Below are 12,890 nucleotides of genomic sequence, written 5' to 3'. Positions count from 1 at the left end.
GGGGGAAGGCGAGCAGTCCACATGCTCAGCCTGAACGCCAACACAAAAGGCCCACACAGCAGCCACCAGAAGCTTCTTCCCTTTATTTTAGTTTATTAATAGGATACAGAGTGCAGGCACTTACAGTGGTCAAACCGAGCGAGGAGCGAGCAGGGTCTGCTCGGCGATGGGCCACTTGGGGCCCACCCCGTCGGGGAGGCCTGGGCGGGAGCCAGGAGCCCCTCACAGCCTCCCCACTCACTCAGCCCTGAGCCCGAGGCACCCTGGGGACCTAGGAGGAGGAGGGGACCCAGGAAGGAGAGAGCGAGGCCGGGAGGACGGAGGCTTCCGGACCCGGCGAAGGCACCTCCGGCAGCCGAGGCTCGGCCGTGTGGTTAATACGGCCAAGGAAGGAATATTTACAACTTGCAGGGTGGGCAGCGTGGGGCCTGCTGGGCCTGGCTCACTGCCTGGAGCTCCCGCTGCTGAGAAGTGGACATGCTCCTCGGGCCCCAGGAAGGGCTGGGGGGTACAGGCACTCTTGCTGCCCCAGTTTCCAGAAGGCCTGGTCTCAGGCTTTCCTGGCCAGAGAAGCCCTGGGTTGAGTCCCCCCGGCCCCAGCCTGAATCCTCATTCGAGAGGGCGCCCAGGGTGCATTCCCTCCTCAGCTACCCTGTGGCTCCATCCCCCAAAGTGCAACACCCCAGCTCCCGCCCTTGCCCCAGGGCTCCAGGGCCCCTTCGTTCAGTGCTGTGTCCAGCTGGGGATGGGGGCCAAGGTTAGGGAAGAGTCAGGGGGCTGCCCACAGGGAGCCTGGTCCTGGCACGTGGATGACAGGGCCAGGGGCAGTGGAGGGGCCCCCAGACCACCGAAGCTCCTGCACGGCGGGTGTGCGAAGACCCCCTGAGAACACGCCACCCCGGCGGCCTAGTCGAGCAGGGATGGCTCGGCTGGGCGGATAATGGTGGGCCGGCTGGGCGCAGCAGGGGGTCTTCTGCTGCAAAGAGAATAAAGACAGACGGGGAGGGGGAGGGGGAGATGGCAGTGAGGCCCTAAGTAGGACGAGGGAGGGGACCCAGGCCCCACCGCCCCCGCCCCAGGGTGCTGCCTGATGCCCCAAAAGCTGCTAGAGTGCCACGGAGGAGCTGGAGCTGTGTGGCCCCGGCTGAGTCCCCGCCCAGCCTGGCCCCTGGGTTTCTCACGGGAGAAGTGTGGCGAACGGAGCCTGGCCTGCAGGGCGGGGTGAGGAAGGGCAGGGGTGTGCGACGGCTCACGCGTATGTCCTCAGTAAGGAAACAAAGGTCAAAACTAGGAGAAGGGGCCCCACGTGAGGAGTCCCAATCTGTGTGGTGGGCCACCCGCTCAGGCAGAGGCCAGGCCTGGGAGCCCCGGTGTCACCCTGACTCTCCACCGCTCTGTGACTTTGGGCAAGCAAGTTGGCCTCTCTGGGCTTCAGTTTTCACACCAGTCACATGCGGATGAAGACTCCATTCCCCGCAGGGCGTGGGCAGTGAGGGGGCCGTCCAGCCTTACCTGGGCACTCCAGGGGGGATGCCGGGTGGAATCCGAGCCGGCCGAGATGGAACCTGAGGCGGGGCCGAGAAGGGGTCATTGTTGGCAAACACGCTCTGGGGTCCAGGCCTGGACGGGATGGGGGGCGCGGCGAAGGAGGCTGCTGCCCCCACTGGCACGGGAATCAGAGGGGGCCCTGGGGTCGGGCCTCTCACTGCTGGTGGCCGGCCCGGGGGATGCGCGCTGGACATGGGTCGGCGCTGTGGAGTGGGGCTGTGGAGGAAGGAGAGAGTGTGAGCCGGAGAAGGGGGTGGGGAGCACCAGCCTTGCCGGGGTGCCTGTGGAAACCCGAGGGGGCCGGGATGTGGCGCTGGCTGGGGCCCCTCCATCCACCCCGCCCCCACCTGCTTAGCAGTGGCTGTGCCCCCACCTAAAACCTGTGCCAGGGCCTCCCTGTGCCTCTGGCTCAGCCACCAGGGGCTCCTGCTTCCCTCTGACGTCACGCCCAGGGCCACTTCCCTCTCACCAGCCCTGCCAGGGCCTGCCAGCTTCCCTGCCTCTTCCAGTCCACGCTTATTCGAACCCCTGCCCTGGGCACCCCACAGGCTGCCCCCCCGGGCCGGAGCACCCACTGTTCCCTCTCCCTAAGTAACTTCATGGCTCCTTGAGGCCTCAGCAGGGCCGGCACCTTCTAGGAGATTCCCCTGACCCACCCTCTGTCCTCCCGCCGCCTGCCCTGTCACTGGTCGGGTGTCCCTGCCTGAGGCTCTGCGTTGCCCCTGCCGGCGTCTCATTTCCATCCGCCAGCTCTGAGGTGGTTGGGGGGGCCGGGGACAGGCCAGTCATGCCCTCCAGCTGCTGCTGCAGACCCTCCCCAACCTGCCATTCTCGTCTGCGCTCTGTGCTCCAGGACGATGACCCCATGGCCCCCGCTGCCCCGGCCTCTTGCCCTCTCTGGCTTCCGCTTGGGCTTCACCAATGGAAAACACCAGGAGTCAGATGGGCCCTCCACCCAACGCTTCTCTCTCCTTGTCGCTTCAGGCCCAGGCCGGGGAGCAGCGACCACTGTGGCTCAGGCCCCTTCACCCCACCCGCCCCGGGGCCGGGCCCTAATGGGACACATGGGGGGACCGGCGGGCAGCAGCCTCCGCAGGCTACAGGGGCCCAGGCCTCTCGGACCTGTGGCTGCCAGTGCTCTGGAGCCAGGTGTCATCGACGGGCGGGGGCACGGGCGTGGACACGGTGCTGGTGCTGATGTCCCCGATGATGTTGAGGGCCTCCTTGAGCGCATGGTACATGCGCAGCATGTCGTCCCGCCGCTGGGCCTGGTCGGCCGACTCCTCCATGAGGCTGCTCTGGTCCGCCGAGGAGTACAGGTAGGCCAGCAGCTCATGGTGGATGAAGGCCTTTGTCTGGGGGGCAAGGGGCAGAGAGGTCAGGGCGTCCCCCCACACCTGCCGTTACGACAGGCTGCAGAAGCATCCGCCACACTGGGTGGGCTGTCTGGTCTTTTTTTTTTTTTTTTTAAGATTTTATTTATTTATTTAATTAACACAGAGAGAGAGAGAGAGAGAGAGAGACAGACAGACAGACAGCAAGAGAGGGAACACAAGCAGGGGGAGTGGCAGAGGGAGAAGCAGGCTTCCCGCCGAGCAGAGAGCCCGTGGATCCTGGGATCATGACCCGAGCTGAAGGCAGTTGCTTAACCAACTGAGCCACCCAGGCGCCCCAGGCTGTCCGGTCTTTAACTTTACTGTGCGATGTGTACGATGTTTGAAACGCACGTGAGCTGTCTGCCGAGTCTCTCGGGGGCCCCTTCACGTGTCCTTCCAGCCCATTCCACAAGACGCTTATTAAACTCGAATCCTGCCTCTTTTACTGCTGTCTTTCCTCCCATTTGTTGTCTTCAAGCTGGCTTTCATTAAAAAACTCCTAGTTTCTGTTAATTTTATAATTTGTTCCTTCCTAAAACCTCCTACAGGATACAGGAGTTTTTTCAGTTACTTTTATGGAGTTTCTAGGTACCTGTTTGTGTGTCCAGGAGCTTCTCCAACTAGGACCAAGTTTCCTATTCCTTTTCAGTGTTTCACACCTCTAAATGATTTTTCTGATTGAACTGTACTAGCTAGTAACTCTACAAGAAAGTTTGCTTGTTTGTTTGAAGATTTTTATTTATTTATTTTACAGAGGGAGAGAAGAGTGCGCGTGAGCAGGGGGAAGAACAGAGGGAGAGAGGATCCCCAAGCTGACTCCCTGCTGAGCACAGAGCCTGACGTGGGACTCGATCCCAGGACCCTAGATCATGCCCTGAGCCGAAATCAAGAGCCGGACGCTCAACTGAGCCATCCAGGCGCCCCTCAAGAAGGTTTTAAACACAAGTGGAGAGGGCCAAACTTGTTCTGGATTTTAGAGGGGATGCTTTCCGAGCTTTCCCCTTCAGGGCAAGAGTGGTTTTCAGACTGAAACACACAGACTCATAACAAAAGACTCCTTCTACCATTGTCTTTTTTAAGAATAGATGTTGACTTTTCCCAGATGAACTTTCAGCATCTGCAAAAATGACCAGGCTTGAGAGTTCATTTCCCTCCCCAAATGGAGCCCTCCTGTACATTCTGTTATGCTCCATAGTTTTCCACTTCATGATTGAGCGTTATTATCAACCTGGAAATCCTCCTCCTCTTCTTTTTGATAGAATAGCTATGTACTAAACGGATTCTATTAAGGGGACAGAGATTTCCAATCTTTGGCCACTACACAACAATGCTAAAATAATAAGCATGTATGTGCTCAATTTGAATATGGGCAAAGGTCTCTGTGGGAAAAATTCCTGCAAATAGAACTTTGGAGCCAAACCACATATGCATTTTAAATTTCATAGCGGCAGAAGCAAGTATATCATAAATCCCATTTATATGTGAGGGATATACCAGCACACCCATGAAACTTAGCACCGCTCACCCCGAAGGAGATAGTGAAGAATATAGTAAGGAAGAGGGATTTGGGATTTTTGCTTTAGACCCTGTTACACTGAGAGCTTTTATAGGCACGACATAAGCCAAACCTGGTCTACATAGATTCCTGAGTGCCTAGCTGAGCTGAAGGCCCGAGATAGGAGCCCCCCGCACCCTCCCAGCAACCTAGAGTGGGAGACCTTAGTGCAGCTGCATTCCACCAAAGAGGAGCCTAAAGCCCTGAGCATTTCGGGAGCCCTGGGGGAGGCATGTAATGCCCCCGAGTGAAGGTGGGCTGGGCTGCAGGCCATCAGGAGGCCACAGTTCCGGACATTCTCAGTCTGGGTTTTAATCCACCTCCCACTCTTCTGAGTGACTCAGGGCAGGTTTCTTGACCTTGCCGGGCCTTGTTGTCCTGTCTATAAAATGGACATGATAGTCCCTCTCCTAGGGTTATCATAGGGCCAAAAAAAGTCAGAGGAAGTGTAGACGTGTGGTGTTAGCTTCAAGTACCTATGTAAATGGGAGTGAGCCCCATGTGGCCTGCACCTTCCAATTTGCCAAGAGAGGCTGAGAATCCTGATTCTGATGTTAAAAAGGTAGTGACTCACTCTAATTTTACATTTTGTACAAACAATGTTGGGGCGCCTGGGTGGCTCAGTCGGTTGGGTGTCTGCCTTCAGCTCAGGTCATGGTCCTGGGGTCCTGAGATCAGGTCCCGCATCAGGTTCCTTGCTCAGCGGGGAGTCTGCTTCTCCTTCTGCCCCTCCCCTTGCTCATGGCTCTCCCTCCCTCTCTCTCAAATAAATAAATAAAATCTTGAAAAACAAAAACCAACAGTGTTCAGGCCAAATCTGGCTGTGGCGGCTCCCGCCCCCTCCCCTGTGACGGGCAGGCCCTGGCGGGGGCCAGGCACTCACATTGTTGATCATGAGGTGCATGATGGTCTTTGGCATGAGGTCGCGGATGGACTTGTTGATGATGGCCACATAGGAGTCCACCAGGTTGCGGATGGTCTCCACCTGCCGCTCGAGTTGCGGGTCCATGGAGAAAGTGTTCTCCTGGACTCCATCCTCATTTTCTGCCTGTAGGGGGAGAGAGCAGATGGTGAGGGGTGACCGTGACCTGGGGCGAGAGTGGGGAGCCCCCATTCTCTGGGAAGTGCTTGCCCTGTCCCGCCCACCACCAGCTTTCTGGGGATGTCCCCGATGGCCAGGTCGGCACTGTGGGGCCCTGCCTGCCTATGGCCTGTGCTGCCTGGACCTAGGGTGACCATGGCCTACGGTGATTAGACTTTCTCACCGGGGACCGGAACATGTTAATTTTGGGGCCGAGGGCAGCCATGTTCACTCCACCTCAAGGACAGGAGGAGGAAAGTGAACAAAACAGATGGGATCCCAGGCCATGCATCTCCCCGGCCTTGGCTTTAGTTGGAGAATCTCCTGGGCCCTGATGGCAGAACCCTCTCCCCCTTTCTCCTTTGTTTGCTCAAGAGAGTACAGGCTACGTGCCTGGAAATGACCTATCCAGCAAAACACTGGACCCCCTCCTCTCCCAGGAGGGGTCAGCTCAGCCCAAGGTGTGTCAGCCGGGCAGCGCAGTTCCTCACCTGGTCCTTCTCGGGGTAGACCCCGGCTCGGAGGAACGAGGCCTTCCAGCTGTCCACGTCCTCCTGGGAGTCACAGGCCAACTCAATCTGCCGAAGGTCCTTGTAGACGTTCCTGCAGCAAGAGAACAGGCACGTTCTTGACCCTGCCCACGGGCCTGGCGGGTGCAGGAGCTGGAGCGTGGGCTCTGGGCTCTGACGGACGGGGACTCACACCTGACCCAGGCACAACCCGAGCCCTGGGCATCCTGTTGGGCTGACGGAGCAAAGTCAGTGCCTACAGCATCCAGAACCGTACCGAGGGCAGAGCGTGTGCTCATCTGCATCTAGCAGCATCGAGGGGTTTTGTTTTTGGGCTTTAGTCGATGCCTCTCTTTTCCCTGGAAACTGCTCCCCTTTCATGCTCTCCTGTGGGGGCCAAAGGCTGTAAAAGATACTCTCAGAAGTGGGCAGGTGTCCCTCAACACCCCTGGTTGGGCAGCTCCCAGCAAGGTGTTTTCAGGGAGGTGACAGCAAAGTTGTCCAAAAGAACATTCTGTGACGGCAGGATCGTTCTCAACTGCTGTTGTCAGCCATGGTAGCAAGAAGCCACAGGTGGATTCTTTGTGAGCACCATGAATAGTGCTAGGGTGACGAAGGAAGTTAATTTGGGTTGCATTTTATTTCAGCCAATTTACATTTAAATCGCTAAATGAGGCCAGTGGCTACTGCACTGGACAGTGTAGGTCTAGAATGTGCCCTGACTCCTGGGCGCTGGGCTGGGGCAGACGGAGGGCTATGGAGCTGTCCAAGGACGGGACTGAGACTCCCAGCGAAGGCATGTGAGATGCTGGGCGAATGTGGGTCTGCGAGCAGAAGGAAGGCTCAGAGCCACAGGCTGGAGGAAAAGCAGATGGACACTATTTATGGCTGGCATTTATGGCCGATGTTCTGTAGGCCAGGATCTGTGCCACACACACGCCATCCTGTCCCACAGGGCAGGTGTGGCCAAGACGGCCAAGCTGTCCCAAAGCTTCTGTGTGAGATTGGAGTTTGAGGTTAGTCATGGCCTCGTGACAGAGCTACGGCCGGCGAGCAGTCCATGAGTGGCTGCCCTCAGACTTCTGGAAGGAGTCTTAGGGAGTGAGGGGCACGCCTTCGTTGCTCCTTCTCCTCCTCCCTAGGACTGCCTGGAACATCATCATGGCTGGACCTTGGGCAGCCATCTTGAAAAAGGAGGAGGAGGGCGCCTGGGTGGCTCAGTTGGATGGGCGACTGCCTTCGGCTCAGGTCATGATCCCGGAGTCCCGGGATCGAGTCCCACATCGGGCTCCCTGCTCAGCTGGGGGGTCTGCTTCTCCCTCTAACCCTACCCCCTCTTGCGCTCTCTCTCTCTCTCTAATAAATAAATTTAAATAAAAAAAGAAAAAGGAGGAGGAGGTCTCAGGAGTAGGAGCACCTGGGCCTGGAAGCCTGTGGAGCTGCCCCACCTGCCCTGGAGGGTAAAGCCGTAGAAAACCCAAACTTCTATCTTGTTTCCATTACTATTATTCTGGCTTTCCTGAGCTCACTCCTAAATGCTATGCTAGGTACGACCTTCACCCCCTTGCACAGGGGATCAGGGGCTGGGGAGGCGGGGCAGCTGCCCTGCCCGCAGCAAGGAAGAGCCTCCCAGCAGGCCTGTCCCAGGACAAAGCCCAGGTTCTCCCACGTGCCCTCGGGCTTCTTAGGTAGGGGAGATGGGGGTACAGACGGAGGAGCCGAAGAGATACAAAGGTTTTTGGAGCCAGATGATGGCCAAAGTGGGCCCCAGAGCTTTCGGCCAGCCCAGAACAAAGCTGGATTGAGCTATTCTTACATAAAACGTGACATGAGGCTTGCTTCGAACCGACGGGAGCGTGGGAGCGATGGACAGCAGGGAAGGTGGTCCTGGGGGAGCAGGGAGGATGTGTCCACACTCAGCCCTTCCTCCTGCTCTCGGACCTCCTGCCAGAGCTGGGCCTCTTCCCAAGCTGAGAAAAGCATCTTTGTTTTTGCTAACGTCTTCCCCCAAAGCCCGTGGGGGTGGATTCACCAGGGGCCTCCTGGGCCCGTCTCTGTCTACACTCACCCAGGGGTCTCACCCCATCTATGACTTTGAACACTGCCTTGCAATAACAACACCCCAGTTCACACCCTGCCTGGAGCTCGTTCCAGAACACCAGACTCTTGTACCTACACAGCTGCCTCCCCAACTTCCCCACGTGGTGTCTCACAGGCCTCTCTCCCTCGGTGTGGCCCAAACCCAGCCCCTGACCGTCCCCAAGCCTACTCTGCCTTTGCCTTTCCCATCTCAGTGAGGGCAGCTCAGTTCCTGCAGGTGCTGAGGGTCCCCAGGAAGTGCCTTCCTCTCTTGCATCCATATCCACCAGGAGTTTGGTCAGCTCTGACTCTCAGAATAGGCCGCCTCCTCTAAGTCCTCAGCCCTACCTGGGCCTGGCCCCCACTATCTCCCACCTGGACCAGTGCCACCCAATCAGCCCTGGTCTCCCAGCTCCAGCCCTGACCCCCACTGTGCCCCCCCACAGCCACTGGGGGACGCCCGTGAACACCCGAGCCAGGGCCAGTCCCTCCTCTGCTCAGAACCCTCTATGGCTCCCACCTCACTTCATCATGTCTCTGCCCAGAGATCCTCCTCCCTGTCCACATGCTGGAAGCACCCATGGCAGTTTTCTGCCTCTTACTTGATTCCCTTTCTAGAACATGAGACCCCGGGGCAGGGACTTTATGCAGAAAGTGCTCAGTGGATGCTGCTGAATGACCAAACGAGGCCAGTAACCTTGGCCCCATGGGCCCTCACCTCTGCTCCGTGTTGAAGATGGCGAAGACATGCTTGTTGGACATGAAGCCTTTCTCCACATCGCGGATTTTAAGGTTGTCCAGAGGCAGCATGTACTTCTTCTCCTTCTCCTGAGGGTGGAAGGGGAGGGGTCACCATAGACTGTTTAACAGGATCTGAGGATGCCCTGGGCTGGATGCCACCCCAGGGCCTTTGCTGGAATGCTCCTCCTCCCAATGCCCACATGGCTCTCTCGTGCGTCCTTCAGGTTTCTGGGCAGAGGGGACTCTCCTGGAGAGCCTGACCTGTCCCCACCCTGCTTGCTTGCTCTCTCTCTCTCGCCACCCCCCCCACCCTCCTCCTCCTCTTGGTACTTTCCCTCATGTAACTGGACACACCACATCATCTTGCTCATGGACTTAGGCTACCGTCTGTCCACCCGGCCTGATCTGTCAGTTACTCAAGGTCAGGGACTTCTGTTTCTTTTGTTCACTGCCGACACACTGTGGATACTCGACATTGGCCAGCTCTCATTCTACCCAGAATCCAACCCCTTCTCCACCAGGTTGCGTGAATGAAACCATTAACTACTACATCTTCATGATGAGCCTGTAACTGAGTTACCACTGTGATCCCATTTTACAGAGAGGGAGACTGAGGCCAAGTGGGGCAGGCAACGATTCAGGGGTGGGGCTGGGATTTAAAATTCATCAGCTTCAGAAGTTCCTGGAGCTGAAAAGTGAGGCCCCTCGAAGTGATGCCTGAGCTCCAAGGCCACAGAAGTGTCACTCACTTCCTAAGGGCAGTCCTGTTCAGGAAGCGCCCACTGAGTGCCCGGCCTCAGTCCTGATGACTGCCGGGGAAGCAGCTCAGGGAGGATGTGGGTCACGGAAGCCAACGTTTACTCACCGACAGTGGCTAAGCACCCACTGTACCCCCAGCGTGGGGCTGGGCCCCTGCAGGTGCATCATCTTAGACCTCCCCATGGGGACAGCGTGTGTGTGGGGCGCATTAATGAGTTTTCTACATCAGGAAACCAGAAAACAGCATCAGGGTGCGTCAGGATCCCCTGGCTCCCAGGCCCACGTGACCCACAGTCACTCCAGTGACCTTCCCCCATCTCTTCCAGGGAAGCGCTGCGCTCAGAGAGGGAAGGTGGCTGCCACACGGCAGGGGGAGTGGGCCACAGTGGGACTTCAGAAGCCCATGTGCCCCAAAGCCAGGTTCTGCCCATCACCCTTTATGCCCGGGCCTCACCCAGGAATTCACTTTTCACCTGTTTTGTCCCTGTGTACCAGAAGGCCCCAGAACAGAGCCCAACGTGCTGCTGCCTCCAAATTCCGGAACAGCCACAGAGATTGAGGGGAAGGGGGCCAGGGGATCCCTAGCAGGTGGGGGCTGGCTCCAAGTTTCAGGACGACAGGAAGAGAGGCAGGAGTGAGCAGCAGGCTTGGGTGCATGGGCTTGGCCCTGCAGCCTTAGGAGCTCAGATGGGTTCTGCCCCTCCCTGGCCATATGCTCTTGGGCAAGCCACTGCCCCTCTCTGCCTCAGTTTCCTCATCTGTCAAACGTGGACAGGGGTCCTGCCCTCCCTGTGCGAGGTGAGGATTAAGGTGAGCGTATGAGGCACTACTAGGGTTTTCTTTTGTGTGTCTCTCATGTCTATGGCTCCAGAGTCCATTCCCTGGGCTCTGGCAGAGAAGGAAGCAGGGCAGAGTGCTCCTTCCGGCCGAGCTGCAGTGAGGAGCAGAAGAGGGGCCCGGGGGCCATGGAGCCGGGAAAGCCTCGTTCAGGCTGCATTCTGGGAGTCCAAGGACAGAGGGTGGCAAAGAAAGGCTCCAGGCAAGGCCCAGGGCCCCACCAACCTCCGCGAGAAAAGTCTTGGGGGCTTTAGAAGGGGCCCGGGCAGGGGTTCCCCGCCCGGAAGATGGTGGAAGGGCCTCTGCTGCCCCCACCCTGCTGTGTCAGGAGGCAGGAAGCTTCCAGTCGGCCAGCCAGGCCAAGTAACTGAGTCACAGTCCTTGTGGGCCCTGAGTGAGACGCCACATCTGGAACTGTTTATAGTGTGATTCCGCCCAGAGCGCAGCGACTGCCTTCCTGGGCTGCTGACACGCACACAGAGCCGCAGAGCCGTGCGCGCACCCCGCCCCCACCCGACCCCCAAAGAGACCTTCGCCTGCACACACAGGCCGCGGACCCAAGCCCTCCCTCCCGCCCACGCCCACCCGCTCCCCAACCCCCTCCTTAGGATTTCCTGCAAACCCACAACTTTCTCCAGATGCGAGCCGGCCCCAGCCGTGCCACGTCAGAAGAGACGAAGTGGATCGGCGCAGGCAGTGGCCTCCTCGCCTGCTCCGAGGGGCCGGGGCGCGGTGGCCCTACTTGCCCCCTCCCCCCCCGGGGGGCCTGCAGGATGGACAGCCGGCCCCGCCAACCCAGTGTTCAGACTACCTGTTCAGGGGGCTCTGAATGTGTACAGTAGTCTGCACATTGGTTAGGCTGGGCTCGGGCAAGCGGCGCGTCAGGACCCGCACCCCCCAAACTTGCTGCCACCTCCACAGCGAGGCAGACCCGGAGGTGAGTGTCGGCGCCCACCGCCCTGCTTCCCACTGGGGTGGAGACCTGGACAAAAGACTGGGGAGTCACAAAAGGGCCTGGGTGGGAGGAGAGGTGCCAGGGCGAGGCAGAGGGAGCCTGCCGCCCGCTGAGGGGTCGGGGGGCTCTTGGCTGAATCGGTCCCCTATTCCTACCCCACACTGGAACTGCTTCCTCTCGGTGGTTTTTCAAAATAAAGAAATACGTTCTGCCTCTCTGAGGGGTCTCTGAGAAGGTGGCCTGGTCATCGGGGGGTCTCGGCCACGTGTGTAACTCTGAGGGTCCCTCCCGATCTGAGCCTGCTTTGTGTCTGGGGCGCACACAGGGCCCCTTTCACAGGCCTGCTGGTTCTCGTTACTGCCGGCGGGCGCTCCCCCCTCCTCCCGCTCGGCGCTTCCGTGCCTCTGGTCTGGCCCACAGGAGGGTCTGGGGCTCCTGCTCTCAACCCCCACACGACGGGAAAATGAAGGAGCCCCTCCTACGCGGAAAGAAGGAGCTCTGAAAACTGGACTGGCGGGGAACTGCCGGGACGGGGTTTGGGCCCAGAAGTCCCTCTACAGCTGCCCAAGGCTGTGGCCAAGGCTGGCACTCCCACCCTGGGCGGAGATGCCTGGGCCCAAGGTGGAGACCAGTCCTCGGCGTGCCTGGCAGCTGATGCACCAGAGCAGACTAGGTTTCAGACAACAGGGGCGGAAGGAGGGTGAAAATGCAAAAGCGTCATCCCCACCCGCCCTCAGACAGACTTGTCAATGCCTTCGCTTTGGGCCTCTGTCAGATACCTAACACTGCCCCGGCCAACGGGGAGAGCCTGTAGGCCCAGGAAAATGAGAGGAACACAGTGCCCCTCGCTGGTGACCCTCAGAAGCCAGCCCAGCCCACAACAGAGCAACAGGCAGTCACCCTGGGGCGGCATCGTTCCCGGGGCCACTGAGCCGCGGCCATGTTGTTAAGAGAACGAAGCAAAGCGATGGGCCACTCGGGACGGGAGGATGGGCCCGTGTGGAGGCGAAGGGACCCCGACAGCGGCGCTGCCCGAGGCTGCCCACTGGACTCGCAGCCCTTGTCCACAGGGTCATGGAGACTGCGGTATGAGGCGGCCTGCAGGCTACTCCCCCGGGTCAGTGCTCCCAGAGGCCTCCTCACGTCCTTTGGATAAGGACAAGCACACGCGGACCGCTCGAAAGACACTATGGCTAGGCCCGTCCCGGGGCCCATTCCGCTCTACTTCGTAGATGAGGAGACAGAGGCCTAAGGAGGCTAAGGGCCCGGCTGAGCCTGTGCAGGCTGCAGACGCTGGAAGCCCAGCACCTCAGCAGCCTGGCTGTGAGCCTGAGTCCCTGACCTCGGGCCCTGCCCACTCTGAGAGCCAGGGATGCCTCACTGTGACTTTGGGGGCTGGGGTCAGTTTCTAGCCCACTGAGGGCTCCCCTCCCCCATCTCCCTTCCAGCC

General features: G+C 59.1%; 1 protein-coding gene across 1 annotated transcript in view; it reads right to left on the bottom strand.

Annotated features, from left to right (window-relative positions):
• Positions 1–63: 63 nt before the first annotated feature.
• The window catches only part of DNM2 (dynamin 2), a 57,630-nt gene continuing 44,803 nt past the window's right edge, over positions 64–12,890 (bottom strand). Inside the window, exons 16-21 of the mRNA XM_081805384.1 lie at positions 8,867–8,976; positions 6,052–6,163; positions 5,363–5,527; positions 2,671–2,903; positions 1,513–1,764; positions 64–976 (exon numbers count right to left, since the gene is read on the bottom strand). Of these exons, the coding sequence (XP_081661510.1) occupies positions 907–976; positions 1,513–1,764; positions 2,671–2,903; positions 5,363–5,527; positions 6,052–6,163; positions 8,867–8,976 (942 nt within the window). The 3' untranslated portion in view covers positions 64–906. The remainder of the gene's footprint in view (positions 977–1,512; positions 1,765–2,670; positions 2,904–5,362; positions 5,528–6,051; positions 6,164–8,866; positions 8,977–12,890) is intronic.

The sequence above is a fragment of the Leptonychotes weddellii genome, chromosome 1 (genome assembly GCF_054177405.1).
Source record: "Leptonychotes weddellii isolate Sample4059 chromosome 1, ASM5417740v2, whole genome shotgun sequence".
NCBI classification, from domain to species: Eukaryota; Metazoa; Chordata; class Mammalia; order Carnivora; family Phocidae; genus Leptonychotes; species Leptonychotes weddellii.
Note: the sequence above shows the minus strand (reverse complement) of the source record. Positions and strands in the feature narration are given on the sequence as shown.